Genomic DNA, 16,986 nt, shown 5'->3' on the forward strand with positions numbered 1-16,986 from the left:
CATTTCTCCTATTCTATTTCCCTATCATAGCCTCTTCAACTTCACATCATCCCTTCCATCTTTCATTATTATTATTATTATTATTATTATTATTATTATTTTTGACAATTTCTGGTGTGAAATAATAATTTATAATTTTACGATTTAATGAAAATATTGAAAAAAATTTATAACGTCAATTTTTAATTGTGGACATATATGGAAATACGAATGAAAACGACAATACATTAATAAAAAAAAGTTAATATATTCTGAATTTGCTCCTTTTTTTCTTCGTTTATCATTACGTTACAAATAAGAGTGGGCGACTTTACGTCGATCTTTAGTGGTAGACATGTATGGAAATATAGATAAAACTAGCAATACGTTGATCGAAATTTAATATATTTTGGCTTTGCTCGTTCCTTTGTTTTTCTTTTATCAATATTACGTTACAAATAAAAGAACGGTGATCCTAAAATCCGCCTTAATCAAATATTACAAGCTAAAGAAAAAAAAAAAAGTTAAAAATACCTAATTAAATTAAAAGATTATATAACATCCTCAAAAATATATTAGAAAATTAGATTAAAAGGGTAGAGCAAACGAGCATAAAGATATATTAAATTTTATTCCGTAGGATAACAAATAAAAGAAAGAACGGTACGAAAAGTTAGCCGAGAAGCTAAAAGGTTCGGAACGAGACGGAGATTAGCCCTCGGGTGCAAAAGTTTAGTGGCCGTTGATCGGGAAGACTTGGAGTTTGATCTGGTGTGAGCGAGCGTAGAGGAAAATTACCCAAGAAATGGATAGTATTAAAAGGGAGAAGGGAGAGTGGAAGATAAGAAAAAAAAAAAAAAAGGCACATAAAACTCGGCCTCCGCCACCACCATAAAAGGCTCTGCCCCCTCCCTTCTCTTGTAGTCAGCGTCGTTCATATTCCCACTCCCAAAAGCTAAGAACTCTCTCTCTCTCTCTCTCTTCTGTCTCTCTCAAGCTCTGACTCTTGAAAATTTTGAAAACCCCAAATTCCCGAATCCATCGTTAATCAAAGAAAAGCCCTTAATCATGGAGTCTCTTCCTTCCGGTTACCGCCCCAACGTTGGCGTTTGTCTCATCAATTCTGATAGTCAGGTCTGTTTCGATTGTTTTGTTTTGTTTTGTTTTGTTCTATGATTCTTGAAGAATTTGTGATGAACTGATTGCCCATTTCTCTGCCAGATCTAGATACATGTGTGAATTTTGTTTTCCTTTTTTGGGTTTTTTGTAAGTATAATGTTGCCATTGTAAGAGTAGAGCTATGCTTATTGTTGACTGTTTTTTGTTTGATTGTTTCTTAAGATTTGAGGATTTTAAGGTGGTGTTGTAGTTGTTCTGTTTTTGTGTTCTTTTTGTAGTTGTTGTTGAGAATTATATGGATGAAGAAAGATTGCTGTCTCAATCAGATTTGTTGTGCAGGTTTTTGTGGCTTCTAGACTGAATGTTCCAGGAGCGTGGCAGATGCCTCAGGTGATTTTGAAATTTCCTTTGTTCTTTTCTCTGTTTCATTACTCAAAATCTCTACATGGGTCAGTTTTAGTTCATGGGATCATACTGTTGGTTTCCTTATTTGCTTAAATTCTGTTCAATTATATGAATTTTTGGACTCTGGTTAGTTGTAAACTTGTGAGCTGTTATGGATTATCTGCCTTTTTGATTTCGATGGATCGAATGTTTCGTGGTTCGAATCGGAACTGCTATAGTTTGGCCTGTGATCGAAGAGGGAAGCTATAAACCTAGATAATTTTGATGTCATAGCGTTAAACTTTGAAGGTCATGGCTGATTTGGGACATATTGTTGTTAAAATAAACAAGAAGTTATGAATTAATATGTTGAGTACCATCATGATCCAAGACTGTTATTGTAACCGTCAAAGCCCACCACTAGTAGCAGATATTGTCCTCTCTCAATTTTTCCTTTCGTGCTTCCCCTCAAGGTTTTAAAATGCGTATGCTAGGAAGACGTTTTCACACCTTTATAAAGAATGCTTCGTTCCCTTTTCCAACCAATGTGGGATCTCACAATCCACCTCCTTTCGAGGCCCAGCGTCATTGCTAGCACACTGCCTGGTGTCCACCCCCCTTTAGGATTCAGTCTTCTCGTTGGCACATCATTCGGTGTCTGACTCTGATACCATTGGGGGGTCTCACATCGGTTGGAGAGGGGAATGAGTGTCACGAGAACTCTGGGTCTCGAAGGGGGGTGGATTGTGAGATCCCACATCGGTTGGAGAGAGGAACGAAACATTGGGTGTGAAAAATTCTCCCTAGCAGACCATTTTAAAAACCTGGAGGGAAATCCTGAAAGGGAAAGACCAACAAGACAACATCTGCTAGCAGTGGGCTTTGGGTTGTTACAGTTATTGTAGTTCTAAAGAACGGTGATTGCATCGATATAACGACCTGATATAATGGTATTGAGTTTTATGGATACCTGAAATTGCAACAATGAATTTGGGTTGGATCCAAAATTATATATCATTCATATTTACCTAAATCCTCTTATAAAAAACAAAATAGCTCTCTTTGTTACAATTCTTATAGAAAACTGCGTCGGTTTTGAATTCAAAAAGTTCGGTTCGATTGAATTGGCTGTTTTCTTCAATGATTTGTTTATCTTAGGGAGGCATTGAGGATGGTGAAGACCTCAAATTGGCAGCTGTTAGGGAACTGAAAAAGGAAACTGGAGTAGTGTCTGCTGAGATCGTTGCCGAGGTATTACCTTAGTGAAGAAGCATTAAACCGACCATTTCTACAGCGTTTTCGAAGTTACCTTAACAATGGTACTCAAATATATTCAAGAATTTGCATTGTTTTCGGTTAACAGGTACCCAAATGGTTGACTTACGACTTTCCTTCCGCTGTGAAGACGAAAGTCAATCGTCTCTGGGGCGGACAATGGCATGGACAGGCACAAAAATGGTCTGTCTTTCTGTCTGTCTGTCTTTCTTCATCTAGTTGAAACCAAACTTGGACAGGATTGATGTGTGTTCTTGGCTGCATTTTTGAACGTACAACAGGTTTCTTATGAGAATGACGAAAGACGACAGCGAGATTAACTTGGACAACGATGAAGCCGACATAGAATTTGCAGAGTGGAAATGGGCAAGCCCCGAAGAGGTTATCGAACAGGTCGTTTAAGAAGCTCACTTGATAACGATTTTGAGTTCTTTGTCTGTCTGTCTGTCTGTCTTTCTTCAATGTTTTGTTTTCTTTTTCCTTGATTCTCAGGCTGTGGACTACAAGAGACCAACATATGAGGAAGTAATGAAGACTTTTGCAGCATACCTCGATGGAAACAAGATATCTACCAAATGTAAATCATCAAAGTGGTGAATGGTGAGGAACAATGGTGTTCTTACCTCAATTTTTACGAAGGAAAGGAAGAAAGAGATGGATTTGTAAATGGGACAACAGCTAGCTACAAGAACTGCTTCCTTTTATGATTTTGTTTCAATAATTGAAATTTTGTCGAATTGCTCAACAGTTTGTGGGGGAAATAATTGTGGTGTTTCTTAGGAGATTTGCAGATCTGTGTAAAGAAAAAGGAGGTAGTGAAGTGAAATTGTATCAAAACTTCGTGAACTTTGTGATATTAATTAATGTATCAAGCTTTGGAAACTTGTTTTTGCCTCTTTTTATTTCGTTGGTTCAGCTAAGGCCGAGTGTAACACTCCAACCAAGCCTACATCTAACACATATTGTCCGCTTTAGTCCGTTACATATCGCCCTCAACCTTATGGTTTTAAAACGCGTCTATTAGGGAGAGGTTGGTTTCCATATCCTTATAAAGTGTTTTGTTCCTCCCTCTAACTGATATGAGATCTTACAAACCACTGTCTTTGGGACCCAGCGAGACGATAGCACGTCGTCCAGTAATCAAGTATGAACCAAGCCAAAATTTATTTTCACAAATTAAACTTTGACATGATTTGGAAAATACAAGTAAACAAGAATGGATGCAACCGATAATCTGGCGACACGTGGCTGAGCATCATCCAATCATTTCTCTATGTAATATATGGGGGAAAATGAGGAGAAAATTGAATTTGGATGTGTGGAGGAGAAAATAGTCCATTTAATGTGAGAGAGAGATGAATGTGGATGGGTGGAGGGAGAAAATCAAAAGTCAACGAGATGATTTATTGAAGGAGAAAATTTAAATTTCACAATTTTTTTATTTTTTATTTTTATAAATGTTCATTATTAGTAAACAATATAACAATATTCTTAATTTATAAGTTCTTCTTCTAATTAAATTAATATTGGTAAATTTTATTAATACCAAACAAAATGTATAGATAACATTAAATATTATTAATAAATAAAATAATATAATGTCAACTATATGTACATTTTTTCTATTTTAAATTATTGTAGGGTGAGCCAAATTCATTATTGTTTAATTTCGAGTTTGTGTTAAAAAATTAATGTTAAATCAAATTCATTATTAATAAATAATATAACCATAATAATAATAATAAATATTAACGGCAAACCCTAATATATAGTAAAATTAATTATTATTAAAAATATAATATAGAGTAAACCTTTTGTTTTATTTTTAAATATTATTGTAGTGTATATGTATGTATACATATATGATGGTTGAAATTACTCAAATGCCCTTTTAAATTTATAATCCATTAAAATGCATTATCGTTTATATATTTAAAAACAAAAAAATCCGAACATATATTTTTTTTATTATATTCATTTCAATTTTTTTCAGTTCAAAAAGATGAAAATTTATTTGAAATAATTTCTTAAATTTGCTCCAAGAAATGAATTATTTAATTTATTCGTGTATTAATTAACCAAAAAAAAAAATAAACATTTTTTCCATCAATTAATTTAAGGATGAATTTAGTAAAGTAATAATAATAGAGGCCAAGTAATAAAAAAAATTTAAAAATGTTAAAGGGTAAAAATGTAATTTTACATCAATTTATTTCTCTCAAAATGGTATCCGATGCTTGATTTTTCTAATATACGAATCAATTTGGTCCTCAATATCTTAAAATCTCGACTTTATTCTAAACATATTTAAATATCTCAATTAAATTATTGAAAAAAAAATCATAAATGTTACGTGGATTAGAAGGAATAATTTTATTTATGGATAGAAATATTGAGTTTAAACGTGAAAATAATTCAATAATCCATCAATTTTTATTGTTTAGTTAATAAAATTTGACAAAATTAAGGAATGGAGAATTTTCAATACATTAAAAAATAAAATTTGAAAATTTTAGAAGATTGACGTTGACCAATTAAAAAACACGTTACATTGACGTGGCACAATAAGGTTCGTTACAATCCAAAAAAATCTCCGTCGTTGAATTTTAAAAAAAAGTCAAAAAAAAAAAAAAAAAAAAATCATTCAATTTATTTGAAAACGACGCAGACTTTAGGAGATAAATAGAGGGTTCTACCAGAGCTTCAACTCAGTCTTTAATGGAGCCATCGATCACTCAACTATTTTTTCATCCTTTTTTTCGCCTCTCTTCTTCTTCATATTCCGGCGACCTCGCCGCCGCCAGAAGTGGAGTTGATACGGTTTTCTATTTCGATTCCCATTTCTCTTAGCTCTGAAAACCATCAGGTCTCTCCAGAGGAATAATCAATCACACACACGCCTCCGTGGACCCTCACAAGGTTAGTTTATTCGCTTTAATCGGTTTGCTTGCAATAAAAATTTCAGAGGATAGGATAAGGCCCGCATTTCGAGGGCTCCGTTTGTTTGTAGCTAAGGGTTTGATTATTTGTCGTTTTCCTTAACCTAGCACTCTGTAATGGATGATTGTGTTCGATCATATGTCACTTTCTTGCGTTGAACCTTTCCGTTTCGATCTGGGCTGACTCCTTCAATTTGGGGGAAAATGAAGATAAAAGAACGCTTCAGTAATGTCAATCGTTTGTGAATATAATTGACATGAACTATTTATTTCTTGTTTTTATGTTACTACTTCATTTGTATTATGTGCAATTGATTTGAACTTTTGTCATTGCAATCAGAATATGGTTGAGAAGGAATTTTTCACTGAATATGGTGAAGCTACTCAATATGAAATTCAAGAACTTATAGGTAGAGGGAGCTATGGAGTTGTTGCATCTGCCATAGACACTCATTCTGGTGAGAAAGTTGCTATCAAGAAGATAAATAATGTCTTCGAGCATGTTTCTGATGCCACACGTATTCTAAGAGAAATAAAGCTGCTCCGATTTCTACGACATCCCGATATCGTTGATATAAAACATATATTGCTCCCTCCATGTAGAAGGGAGTTTAAAGATTTGTACATTGTTTTTGAATTGATGGAGTGTGATCTTCATCATGTACTCAAGACTAATGATGATCTTACCCCTCAGCATCATCAGTTTTTTTTGTATCAACTTCTTAGAGCCTTGAAGTATATACATTCAGGTTAGGCCTCCGTTTTTTGTGGCTTTGGTGAAATATGTTTCTAAATACTCAGAGGTTTTGATTTAGTTTGGGCTTTTACAGCGCATGTGTTCCATAGAGATTTGAAGCCGAAGAATATACTTGCTAATGCTGACTGCAAACTGAAGATTTGTGACTTTGGACTTGCGCGTGCATCTTTTAGTGATGCCCCATCTGCCATTTTTTGGACTGTATGTGTTTCTACTAAGATAATAAATGGTTTAGATTCATTCTAGGAATTTCAAGCTTTTTATAAGTTGATGAGTTCTGGTTTGATTTAATTGACTGACTTTAATCACTTATTATAAGGATTATGTGGCTACTCGATGGTACCGTGCTCCTGAACTCTGTGGTTCTTTTCTCTCAAAGGTAACTAAAGGGTATCCTGCTCAACGTTCTACTTTCCAACCACGTTTCTTGAATATTTGCTGTGTGTAGTTGGTGGTTTTGTCATGTCTGTTCTTTATTTTTGTTGTCGCGTGAGATCCCACATTTGTTGGAGAGGAGAATGAAACATTCCTTAGAAGGGTGTGGAAATCTCTCCTATGTAGATGTATTTTAAAACCGTGAGGCTGACGGCGATACATAATAGGCCAAAACAGACAATATCTGCTAGCGGTGGGCTTGTGCTGTTACAAATGGTATCATAGCCAGACATTGGGCGTTGTGCCAGCGAAGACGCTGGGCCCTGAATGGGGGTGGATTGTGAGATCCTACATCGGTGGGAGAGGGGAACAAAGCATTCCTTATAGGGATGTAGAAACCAATCCCTAGCAGACACGTATTAAAAACCTTGAGGAGAACTCCGAAAGGGAAAGCCTAAAGAGGACAATATGTGCTAACGGTGGGCTTGAGCTGTTACAAATCCTGTGTTTATCCTGACACTTTCATGGACTATTATTTGTAGTATACACCAGCTGTTGATATTTGGAGCATAGGATGTATATTTGCTGAAATGTTGGCAAGCAAGCCTTTGTTTCCTGGGAAAAGTGTTTCCCACGAGCTGGATCTAATAACGGACTTACTCGGTACCCCTTCGGCTGAATGTATTGCCAAGGTTTCCACTTCAGATTTTATCTTTATATTTTTCATGTATTGGGCTCTGATCCTGAATATACACTGACATAGTTTTTACTTATAGATTCGTAACGAAAAATCTAAAAGGTATTTGAGTGGCATGAGAAAAAAACATCCAATTCCTCTGTCAAGAAAGTTCCCCAATGCAGATCCACTAGCTCTTCGTTTACTCGAACGTCTGCTTGCATTTGATCCCGATGATCGTCCTTCTGCAGAGGAGGTAGGATCCAGTGATACTAATCTTTAACCCCCTTTATAATTATCCTCACTTTTTGCAGAACTTATTAATCTTTCATATCCTTTTGTGTAGGCATTAGCTGATCCATACTTCCATGGACTGGCAAATCTGGAGGATGAACCATCCAGGCAACCCATTTCAAAACTCGAGTTCGAGTTTGAAAGGGGAAAGTTGACACAAGATGATGTCAGAGAGCTTATTTATAGAGAAGTAGGAGTTTTTTACTTTCGGGTTTTATGCAATTCTGCTTAGTTCACTCAAACTATCCTCTGAAATGCAACAGATTTTAGAGTACCACCCTCAAATGTTACAGGGCTACCTTCAAGGTTCTGGGAGTCACTTCTTGTATCCCAGGTATCAAACTCATACTGGTTTATCAATGGTTTATCAAAAGAGATGATATTAATTCGTTTTCTGTACTTCAAATGCTTAAATTAGTGGAATTGATCGATTCAAGCGTCAATTTGATAATCTTGAGGAACGTTCTGGTAAAGTTGAGAGACGCACAGGCAGTCCACTTCTAAGGAAGCATGCCTCCTTGCCTAGGTATATATATATTCATTGTTCTTTTTTTGTTGGTTTAACATCACTCTCCTGCTTGCTGATCTTTGAGTACCATAGGGAGCGAATATATACACCACGAGATGAAGACGATGATGAAAAATGTATATCGGAACGGAGAACTGCAGCGCTTCGAAGCCCTCCTGGACCTGCTTGTTCATTAACTGCTCAGAATGGTTCTGTTCATGTAGATTGCAATAGCTATAACCTGTTGAGGAATGCAAGTATAAGTTGTTCTAAATGGGTGGATTAACTGGGAAGGCTGCAATTATTACTAAGTTGTTTTTCTTAAACTCTGCTAAAAATATATGTTTTATACTCATCTAATGTAACGAGTATCTTTGTTTTATATGATCTTTGAACAAAATTAATAAATAAAATAAAAAATAAAAAAATGAATGGTCGTTGATTTTTAGGTGACTTTGTGGAGAGTGGGAGATGAGCGAAGTCAATGCTCCTCTTCTTCCCACTCTCATGGAATCATTTCTGCAGATCTGAACTCAACAATTCATCATGGATTCAACCAACGTCCTTCTCTCTGTCTTCTTCTTCTTGTTCTTCGCTTCATTTCCAGTTCTAGCCACTTCATCTCCGCCATTTTTTCCGGCGGAAGCTCTCCCCACCAAATCAGGCTATCTTCCGATCAATCCCACCACCGGCTCCGCCATATACTTCGCCTTTTACGAAGCCCAAACCCCGATTTCTTCCATCTCAAAAACCCCTCTTCTGATTTGGCTCCAAGGCGGCCCTGGCTGTTCTTCCATGATCGGCAACTTCTTCGAGCTGGGTCCATGGCGGGTCAATTTCCACAAAAAAGAAACCGACCCTGTTTCCCTAATCCCCAATACAGGCTCGTGGAATCGAAGATTTGGGGTTCTATTTCTCGACAATCCAATCGGAACTGGCTTCAGTATTGCAGCAACTAAAGATGAGATCCCTAAAAACCAATACTCTGTTTCTAAGCATCTTTTTTCTGCAATTTCTTCGTTTATTGAACAGGATATTACGTTTAAGAATCGACCCATTTACATAACAGGGGAGAGCTATGCAGGGAAATATGTTCCCTCAATTGGGTATTACATTTTGAAGAAAAACCCCAAATTACCTGTTGATAAGAGGCTCAATTTAGCTGGTGTAGCCATTGGAAATGGGCTAACAGATCCCATAACTCAAGTAGCCACTCATGCGTTGAATGCTTACTATTCTGGGCTGATTAACGAAAGGCAAAAAAAGGAACTGGAAATCGCTCAATTGGAGGCTGTGGAGCTCACTAAAAAGGGGAATTGGAGTGAGGCCACAAATGCAAGGAGTAAGGTCTTGAATTTGCTCAAGAACATGACAGGATTAGCCACTCTGTATGATTATACAAGAAAATCTCCTTATAATTCTGAATTGGTAGCTGAGTTTTTGAGCTTCAAGGAGGTGAAGAGGGCATTGGGAGTGAATGAGTCCATGGTTTTCGAAGAGTGTAGCGATCTTGTTGGGGAGGTTTTGAAAGATGATGTGATGAAGAGTATGAGATATAAGGTTGATTATCTGGTGAAGAACAGTAAGGTATTGGTTTACCAAGGGCAGTTTGATTTGAGGGACGGCGTGGTTTCAACGGAGGCTTGGTTGAAGAAGGTGAAATGGGGTGAGATTGAGAGGTTTTTGGGAGCTGACAGAAAGATTTGGAGTGTTGGAGATGAGTTAGCTGGTTATGTTCAGACATGGAAGAGTTTGAGCAATGCTGTCGTGTTGGGAGCTGGTCATCTTGTTCCTTCTGATCAAGCTTTGAACTCTCAAGCAATGATTGAAGATTGGGTGTTGGAGAAGGGACTGTTTGGTGATGATAATGCTGAAGAGAAGAAGCCTTTTGGTGCTAATGATTTTGGGGTTTGGTGATATCAAAAAAGGTATGCTTTGGTTAGTTTTGGTTCTAAATGGGTTTGAAGAAAGACATCAAAGTAAGCCAGAGCATGTAGTTTCTACCGTAGATCATGTCCTTCAAGTCGTATGTTGTACGTTAATCTATGAACATGTTCTATATAGACCACATAGGCCGATGAATCCACACATCTCGATCGAAAAAGAAAGAATTGGAACTAATTGTACGAGATATCCTTAGTGAGGTATGCATACATTTTGTTTGTTCTATGATGCTGTGATGGTTGTGTATGGTTCATGTCCTGCGTGTATTAACATTGGTTGTGTATGGTTCATGTACTTTTTTTTCTTGGTGAGGTTGGATTCATAATGAGCTCGTTAAAGTACTCTAGGCCACTAGTGTATGCTCACACTACTAAAAAAGCAACAAAAAAGAAAGGAACACAAATAATAACGTGATGTACATGCCCGTACACATCATGCTAGAGAAGTAATTCATGATTATCTGATATATAACAGTCCTACATTAAAAATCATGGTTCAATAAGATGATAGATACAATACTTTCATACTTAATTGTGACATATATTCATCGTTAGACGTATATATATTCATAGTATTTCATTCATGCTATTGTATATGGTACATCATGTGTTTCGTAAAGCATATGATCATATCAACATAGCAATCATAAAGAGCAGGTAAATTTCACTAGAATATTATAACATAAACAATAACATGCAAGTGAACCCACATAGTACATGTTAGTCATGCATCAATCAGTTTCATCGAACCTAGCTCGTACGTACTGTTATAGACTCAATTTGGTGCTCCTAAGCTTACTCTAACCGAACATTTCTAAGTTCAACTTCACATAATCGATATTTATCCATTTACACGTTTAATTTAGTTATCTCTAATCTAACTTAATACTAAAGTTTGAACACTTTAGTTATCTCTAAGCTACCATCAAAGATGAAGATATGATTTATAAGCAAAGCAGCCATTTGAAAAACCCATTTAAGGAACCATAAGACTCATAGTCAATTCCACAAGCATACATTCAAAGATTCAAGTCCCTTGAATTATAATACAAGACACCTTTAATTTGTTACCTAAATTTATGTAAAATATGCTTTGTTCTCAAGAAATTACCACATCCTTTTTCGAAAATGATATTTAACCAAGCGTAATTAGACAATAATCATAATCGAGATATGTATTTGTTCATTAGTTCAAACACGAAATTATAATTAAACCCATGATTAACATTGAGAATAAGATTAGCACCATGTTTAATGGCCACAAAGACAGCAAGTAAATTGGGTTAGGTGGTTGACCAATAATCAGCAAATTGAGTTAAATGTCTTCAAACACTTCACCAATCTCTTAAGATAAAGTACAAAGCAGTCAACTTCAAGTCTCATTGCTCTTCTTCTAATCCAAACCTCTCTCCTCTTGCTTTCCATCTCTATAAATATATACCCATCCAAACAAACTATACAGACCTGGCTCCAGATTTTTCGTATTCGATTTGAACTATATTCGACGAGTGCCCACCATGTTGATATCGATATCTTCTCGTGTTCTTGTCTGTGTTCTTTTGTTCGTCGTAGGCTGCGTCGGTGCTGTAGAAATCGATGAGGAAAAGGTTGTTGAGTTCATGAATTCATGTTCAAATTTAGTGTTTTTTTTTTCCTCATTGTGTTTGCATTTTTGCAGAAACATTTCATTGTCTTCCTGGAAATGAAGCCTGATTTGAATGAATTTGATGCAGTGGAAACACATCTTAATGTTCTCATGTCAGTGAAGGAAAGGTGGGTTAGGTTATTATATGTTTACGTTGTTTGTGTAATTTATTATTGACCTAATCCGTTATTTTAGAGTGAAAAAATTCGATGACCCGAAAAATTTGACCAATTCAATCCAATCAGTATAGCTTACGATACATATTTATTTTATTTTTATTTAATTTCATAATAATTTTTTGATTATTTATTCTCCAAATAACTCTTACAAAATAATTTTATATTATTTGGAAATAATTTTTCAAAATATATATGGTAGCTAAATTACAAATATTAATTAATGGTTTGTAAATAGATGGCTTAGAAATTAACGATTATTCTCGTTAGAAACAAAATTTTGAATAAATAACCTAAACCCGTAATTTAATAAGGGTTATTTTGATTTAACAATGTACGATCCGAACAATTGGGTTGAGTCTAAAAAATGTGCCAACTTGACCTAATGCGACGAACAAACACTCTCGTAGTTCAATAACGTTTAAAATAGTACATTTATTTTTAATTATTTCATTTCATATAACAATTATGAAAGTGATAGTCATATTACTACGACAACGTTAATGAACATAGTTGTATCTTCGTAGCTATGTCGAGGCGGAGGAGTCGATGGTGTATAGTTACACAAAAAGCTTCAATGCCTTTGCAGCCAAGCTAAATGAAGAGGAAGCCCTAGCATTGTCAAGTAATTTTTATATTTATATGCAAGTCCTTTCTCCTTGCTTAATTTGCTCTTTAACCCCTAAAATTTTATAACCTCTCTCTTTCTAGTGCTCATATTCTTCTTAATTTGCTTTTTACCCCCTCATAGTTTATAATCTTTTATGTAGAGAGGGAAGACGTGCATCACGTGATTCCAAACCAGTATAGAAAACTACAAACAACACGATCATGGGACTTCATCGGATTGCCTTCCAAAGCCAGAAGAAATTCCAAAGAGACAGATATTATCGTGGGTTTATTTGATACTGGTAATTCTCAACCGGTTCATTTTTTTTTATTTTAATCAAATTTTTAGTATTAATTACATAGAAAAATAAAAATTTTTGACTAATTAAAATAATTAAAAAAAAGATTTATCTGTATAATTTTGATAGAAAATATATAAATTATCGTTTATAATAATTAATAATTTAATTACAGGGATCACTCCAACCGCTGATAGCTTTAAAGATGATGGGTTTGGTCCTCCACCCAAAAAATGGAAGGGCACGTGTCACCATTTCGCCAATTTCACCGGCTGCAACAGGTAATTTCCATTTTTTTACTTTTATTTCACTTATTATTATTATATTTTGCACGTGACGAATTATTCTTTATTTTTTAAAAAAATTATGAAATTATTCGTCACAAAAAATTTGTAATTTGTCTTGATTTTCCTCTTCCTTCTATGATTTAAGTAAAGATTAAAATTAAAATTTTAATTTAACCCAAAAAAAAAACATTAAATTTTAGTTCAATTGAATTTTAATTCAAACTGTTATTTATTTATTTGAATCTTGTTATATCTTGAAGAAAACTCATCGGAGCAAGATATTTCAAGCTCGACGGCAACCCGGATCCGGCCGACATCTTGTCGCCGATAGACGTCGATGGCCACGGCACGCATACGTCATCAACGGCAACAGGTAATGCAGTTGCGGGAGCCAGCCTCTCTGGTCTGGCCAAAGGAACTGCCCGTGGAGGCGTGCCGTCCGCCAGAGTTGCCATGTACAAGGTCTGCTGGGCTAGCACTGGGTGCGCTGATATGGATATTCTAGCCGCCTTTGACGCTGCCATACATGATGGCGTCGATGTCATTTCAATATCAATCGGCGGCGGCGCCTTTGGCAATTACTCCGATGACTCCATCTCCATTGGGGCGTTTCATGCCTTGAAGAAGGGTATCATCACCGTGACCTCCGCCGGAAACGACGGTCCGACTCCCGGCAGTGTCGTTAACCACGCGCCGTGGATTGTGACGGTTGGTGCCAGCGCGATTGATCGGAAATTTATTAGTCTATTAGAGTTGGGCAATGGGAAGAACATCTCGGTAATATTTATATCTAGCTCTAATATGATTTATTCGTTAGAAATCACAAATTTTCGATATTGTCCGTATAACTTTGGGTTTGGACTTCCCCAAAAGGTCTCGACCTATATTCTTGAGTTATAAACTCATGATCCTTCCTTAAATTAGCCCATGTGAGACTGTTTTCCAACAATCATCTCCTAGAACAAAGTACATTATGGAGCCTCTCTTGAAACCTATAGAACCCTCAAACAGTCTCCCCTCAATCGAGAATCGACTCCTTTCTAGAATTCTCGAACAAAGTATACTCTTTGTTCGACACTTAAGTCACTTTTGACTACACCTTCGAGGCTCACAACTTCTTTGTTTGATATTTAAGAATTCTACTGACATGACTAAGTTAAGGGCATGATTCTGATACTATGTTACGGATCATCGATTTTCATAATGGTATGATATTGTCCACTTTGAGCATAAGCTCTCGTCACTTTGCTTTGGGCTTCTCAAAAGACCAGAATAATATTTGCTAGCGGTGTGTTCGGTGATTACGTTATTAATTTAGTTAATGTGAAAATGTTATAATAACAGGGAGTAGGGATAAACATATTCAATCCAAAGAAAAAAATGTACCCATTAGTGTATGGAGGGGATGTGGCGAGGGGCGCAGAGAACAGAGAGAGCGCAAGCCATTGCGCGGAGGACTCGCTTGATCCAAGCAAGGTGAAGGGCAGCCTTGTGTTCTGCGAATTGATCACTTGGGGCGTTGATTCTGTTGTCAATGCGCTTGGTGCCAACGGCGCTATCATTCAAAGCGATGAGTATCTTGACAATGCTAATATCTTCATGGCTCCTGCCACCATGGTTAGCAGCTCTGTTGGTGCTGTTATTCACTCCTATATCAAGTCCACCAGGTAATCTGTGTATAATTTGGGTTACCCTTTGAGTCTAAACGTTGATTAAGTTAGCCGAGTGTTTTAGGATTTGATTTGAAAACAGAACCCCCACGGCAGTAATATACAAAACAAGGCAGCTCAAAGCAGCAGCTCCTATGGCCGCTTCCTTCTCTTCTAGAGGCCCAAATCCAGGCACCACTCGCATTCTTAAGGTATGTCAAAATACAATGGTTCATTTGGGGAGAATTTGAGAGGTATTGTGAGATCCACTTGGGTTGAGGAGTAGAACGACGCATTCTTTATAAGGGTGTGGAAACTTCTCCCGACGCATTTTAAAAACCTTCCAGGGAAGCCCGAAAGGACTCTGTAGTAGAGTAGAACCAAACATTCTTTACAAGGACGTGGAAACTCGTTTTGAAAATTTTGAGAGGAAAGCTCGAGAGGGCTTTGTTGGGGAGTAGAACCAAATATTCTTTTGTAAGGGTGTTAAAATCTCTCCGGACGCGCGTTTTACAAACTTTGAGAGGAAACACGAGAAATCTAAATCGGACAATATGTGGGTTAGATTAGATTGTGTGTTAGTTGTTTTGATGGTTGTGGATGAAAAATAGTTTGGGATGTGTTGCAGCCGGACATAGCAGCGCCGGGAGTGGACATATTGGCCGGTTACACGCCGCTGAAGTCACTAACAGGGCAGGAGGGTGACACCCAATTCTCCAAATTTACACTCATGTCTGGCACTTCCATGGCCTGCCCCCACGTCGCCGCCGCCGCCGCCTATGTCAAGTCTTTCCATCCGCTTTGGTCTCCTGCCGCCATTAGATCCGCCCTGATCACCACCGGTACGTGCCCTCTCCAATCAATATGTGGTTTCAATTGGTCAAGATATCATACATTATAACATCTCTGCTTCTATTATGAAGCGAGTCGGATCAGCCGACGGCTGAATCCTGATGGCGAATTTGCATATGGAGCTGGCAATCTAAATCCATCGAGAGCCATAAATCCTGGCCTAATCTATGATCTCAATGAAATGTCATACATCCAATTCCTTTGTAGTGAAGGCTACACGGGTTCTTCAATTGGCGTCCTCGCTGGAACTAAATCCATAAACTGCTCTACTTTAATCCCGGGGCATGGACATGACTCTCTCAATTATCCAACCTTTCAACTCAGGCTCAAGAGCCCCCGACGAGCGATGTCCACCGTGTTCCGACGACGAGTCACCAACGTCGGACACCCCGTATCTGTCTACAATGCCACCATCAAGGCTCCCCCTGGGGTGGAGATCACGGTTACACCGAGCACATTGTCATTTTTACGGCTGCAGCAGAAGCGGAGCTTTAAGGTGGCTGTGAAGGCCGGTCCTTTGGCGTCGGGGAAAATGGTGTCGGGTTCGGTTGCTTGGATCGGAGCTCGACATGCTGTGAGAAGTCCAATTGTTGTTTATAGCCCTGAGGATGAAGAAGTATTTGTGAGGGAATGATTGAAATTTGCTTTTGTTATCCTATGTAAGGAACCAAAGACAATTTGAAGTCATTTGAATCAGAATACAGTAATACAACGTTGTTACACAAATAGTTGTGTGGATATTTTGTATTATTCTTTGTTTTCAAGAAACTGTCATTTGTTTTCTGAAAATGGTCGTTCTTTTGCTCTCTCACTTCTTGAGCCTCTCCATAGGGTGTTTGTGTTGGAAGGAGAAGGTTTCTAATAACTCGAAGGAGAATAGGTATGGATTTTGAATCATTTTTTTTCTTCTTTAGATCCATGATTTTTAAGGAATAATAGCTTTTTATAAATGGTTCGTGTTAAAGAAGCTCTTTTGATAAAGTTTCATGAAGAAGTCCCGAAGAGAAACCGTTCGAGAGTGAGTCGCAGTATCGAATGAGATTATTTCTTTTTTGGATAAATGGATTAAAACAGTTCAACAAGAAACAAAGTTGAATTGAATTATGCAGAAAAAAGAAAAAAAAAAAAGTCAAATTCTAGAAATTCTGAAATTCTTATAAAAAGCCATGAACATAAGCTATTGTGGGATTCAAAGGAACCACTGCACTCTTATGAAAATC

General features: G+C 37.0%; 4 protein-coding genes across 5 annotated transcripts; all 4 read left to right on the forward strand.

The window, feature by feature from the left end:
• The first annotated feature begins 819 nt into the window (after positions 1 to 819).
• Positions 820 to 3,639, forward strand: NUDX25 (nudix hydrolase homolog 25). The gene is made up of 6 exons (XM_023678895.2): positions 820 to 1,113; positions 1,438 to 1,488; positions 2,641 to 2,733; positions 2,846 to 2,940; positions 3,039 to 3,150; positions 3,250 to 3,639. The coding sequence occupies exons 1-6, from the start codon at positions 1,048 to 1,050 to the stop codon at positions 3,352 to 3,354; spliced, it is 522 nt and encodes a 173-aa protein (XP_023534663.1). The 5' UTR covers positions 820 to 1,047; the 3' UTR covers positions 3,355 to 3,639.
• A 1,798-nt stretch (positions 3,640 to 5,437) lies between these two features.
• MPK17 (MAP kinase 17) lies at positions 5,438 to 8,688 on the forward strand. Its single transcript, XM_023678854.2, has 10 exons — positions 5,438 to 5,676; positions 6,037 to 6,445; positions 6,527 to 6,654; positions 6,773 to 6,832; positions 7,371 to 7,520; positions 7,605 to 7,760; positions 7,851 to 7,988; positions 8,062 to 8,132; positions 8,217 to 8,324; positions 8,400 to 8,688. Exons 2-10 carry the CDS (start codon positions 6,040 to 6,042, stop codon positions 8,590 to 8,592), a joined length of 1,410 nt encoding a protein of 469 aa, XP_023534622.1. The 5' UTR covers positions 5,438 to 5,676; positions 6,037 to 6,039; the 3' UTR covers positions 8,593 to 8,688.
• A 28-nt stretch (positions 8,689 to 8,716) lies between these two features.
• On the forward strand, positions 8,717 to 10,543 carry SCPL50 (serine carboxypeptidase-like 50). Its single transcript, XM_023678875.2, has one exon. The coding sequence runs from the start codon at positions 8,853 to 8,855 to the stop codon at positions 10,221 to 10,223; it is 1,371 nt and encodes a 456-aa protein (XP_023534643.1). The 5' UTR covers positions 8,717 to 8,852; the 3' UTR covers positions 10,224 to 10,543.
• Positions 10,544 to 11,663: 1,120 nt separating this feature from the next.
• On the forward strand, positions 11,664 to 16,637 carry XSP1 (xylem serine peptidase 1). Of its 2 annotated transcripts, none has more exons than XM_087124310.1 (10): positions 11,664 to 11,856; positions 11,928 to 12,022; positions 12,598 to 12,695; positions 12,841 to 12,981; positions 13,154 to 13,259; positions 13,526 to 14,042; positions 14,610 to 14,932; positions 15,018 to 15,126; positions 15,543 to 15,756; positions 15,974 to 16,167. In XM_087124310.1, the coding sequence occupies exons 1-10, from the start codon at positions 11,767 to 11,769 to the stop codon at positions 16,024 to 16,026; spliced, it is 1,746 nt and encodes a 581-aa protein (XP_086980436.1). In that variant the 5' UTR covers positions 11,664 to 11,766; the 3' UTR covers positions 16,027 to 16,167. The 2 variants fall into 2 exon arrangements, with proteins under 2 accessions (XP_086980436.1, XP_023550181.2); XM_023694413.2 differs by having other exon boundaries at positions 11,670 to 11,856; positions 15,838 to 16,637.
• Positions 16,638 to 16,986: the final 349 nt, after the last annotated feature.

The sequence above is a fragment of the Cucurbita pepo genome, chromosome 1, assembly GCF_057944985.1.
Source record: "Cucurbita pepo subsp. pepo isolate OVF chromosome 1, ASM5794498v1, whole genome shotgun sequence".
Classification (NCBI taxonomy): Eukaryota; Viridiplantae; Streptophyta; class Magnoliopsida; order Cucurbitales; family Cucurbitaceae; genus Cucurbita; species Cucurbita pepo.

Bases quoted from the DNA above. Each gene is read 5' to 3' on its own strand.
- XSP1 (XM_023694413.2), top strand. From the start codon at position 11,767: ATGTTGATATCGATATCTTCTCGTGTTCTTGTCTGTGTTCTTTTGTTC. The intron at 14,043-14,609 runs GTAATATTTATA...TTATAATAACAG, and splicing joins GCAATGGGAAGAACATCTCG to GGAGTAGGGATAAACATATT. The intron at 14,933-15,017 runs GTAATCTGTGTA...ATTTGAAAACAG, and splicing joins TCCTATATCAAGTCCACCAG to AACCCCCACGGCAGTAATAT.
- SCPL50 (XM_023678875.2), top strand. From the start codon at position 8,853: ATGGATTCAACCAACGTCCTTCTCTCTGTCTTCTTCTTCTTGTTCTTC.
- MPK17 (XM_023678854.2), top strand. From the start codon at position 6,040: ATGGTTGAGAAGGAATTTTTCACTGAATATGGTGAAGCTACTCAATAT. The intron at 6,833-7,370 runs GTAACTAAAGGG...TATTATTTGTAG, and splicing joins GTGGTTCTTTTCTCTCAAAG to TATACACCAGCTGTTGATAT. The intron at 7,761-7,850 runs GTAGGATCCAGT...CCTTTTGTGTAG, and splicing joins ATCGTCCTTCTGCAGAGGAG to GCATTAGCTGATCCATACTT.
- NUDX25 (XM_023678895.2), top strand. From the start codon at position 1,048: ATGGAGTCTCTTCCTTCCGGTTACCGCCCCAACGTTGGCGTTTGTCTC. The intron at 1,489-2,640 runs GTGATTTTGAAA...TGTTTATCTTAG, and splicing joins GAGCGTGGCAGATGCCTCAG to GGAGGCATTGAGGATGGTGA. The intron at 2,941-3,038 runs GTCTGTCTTTCT...AACGTACAACAG, and splicing joins CATGGACAGGCACAAAAATG to GTTTCTTATGAGAATGACGA.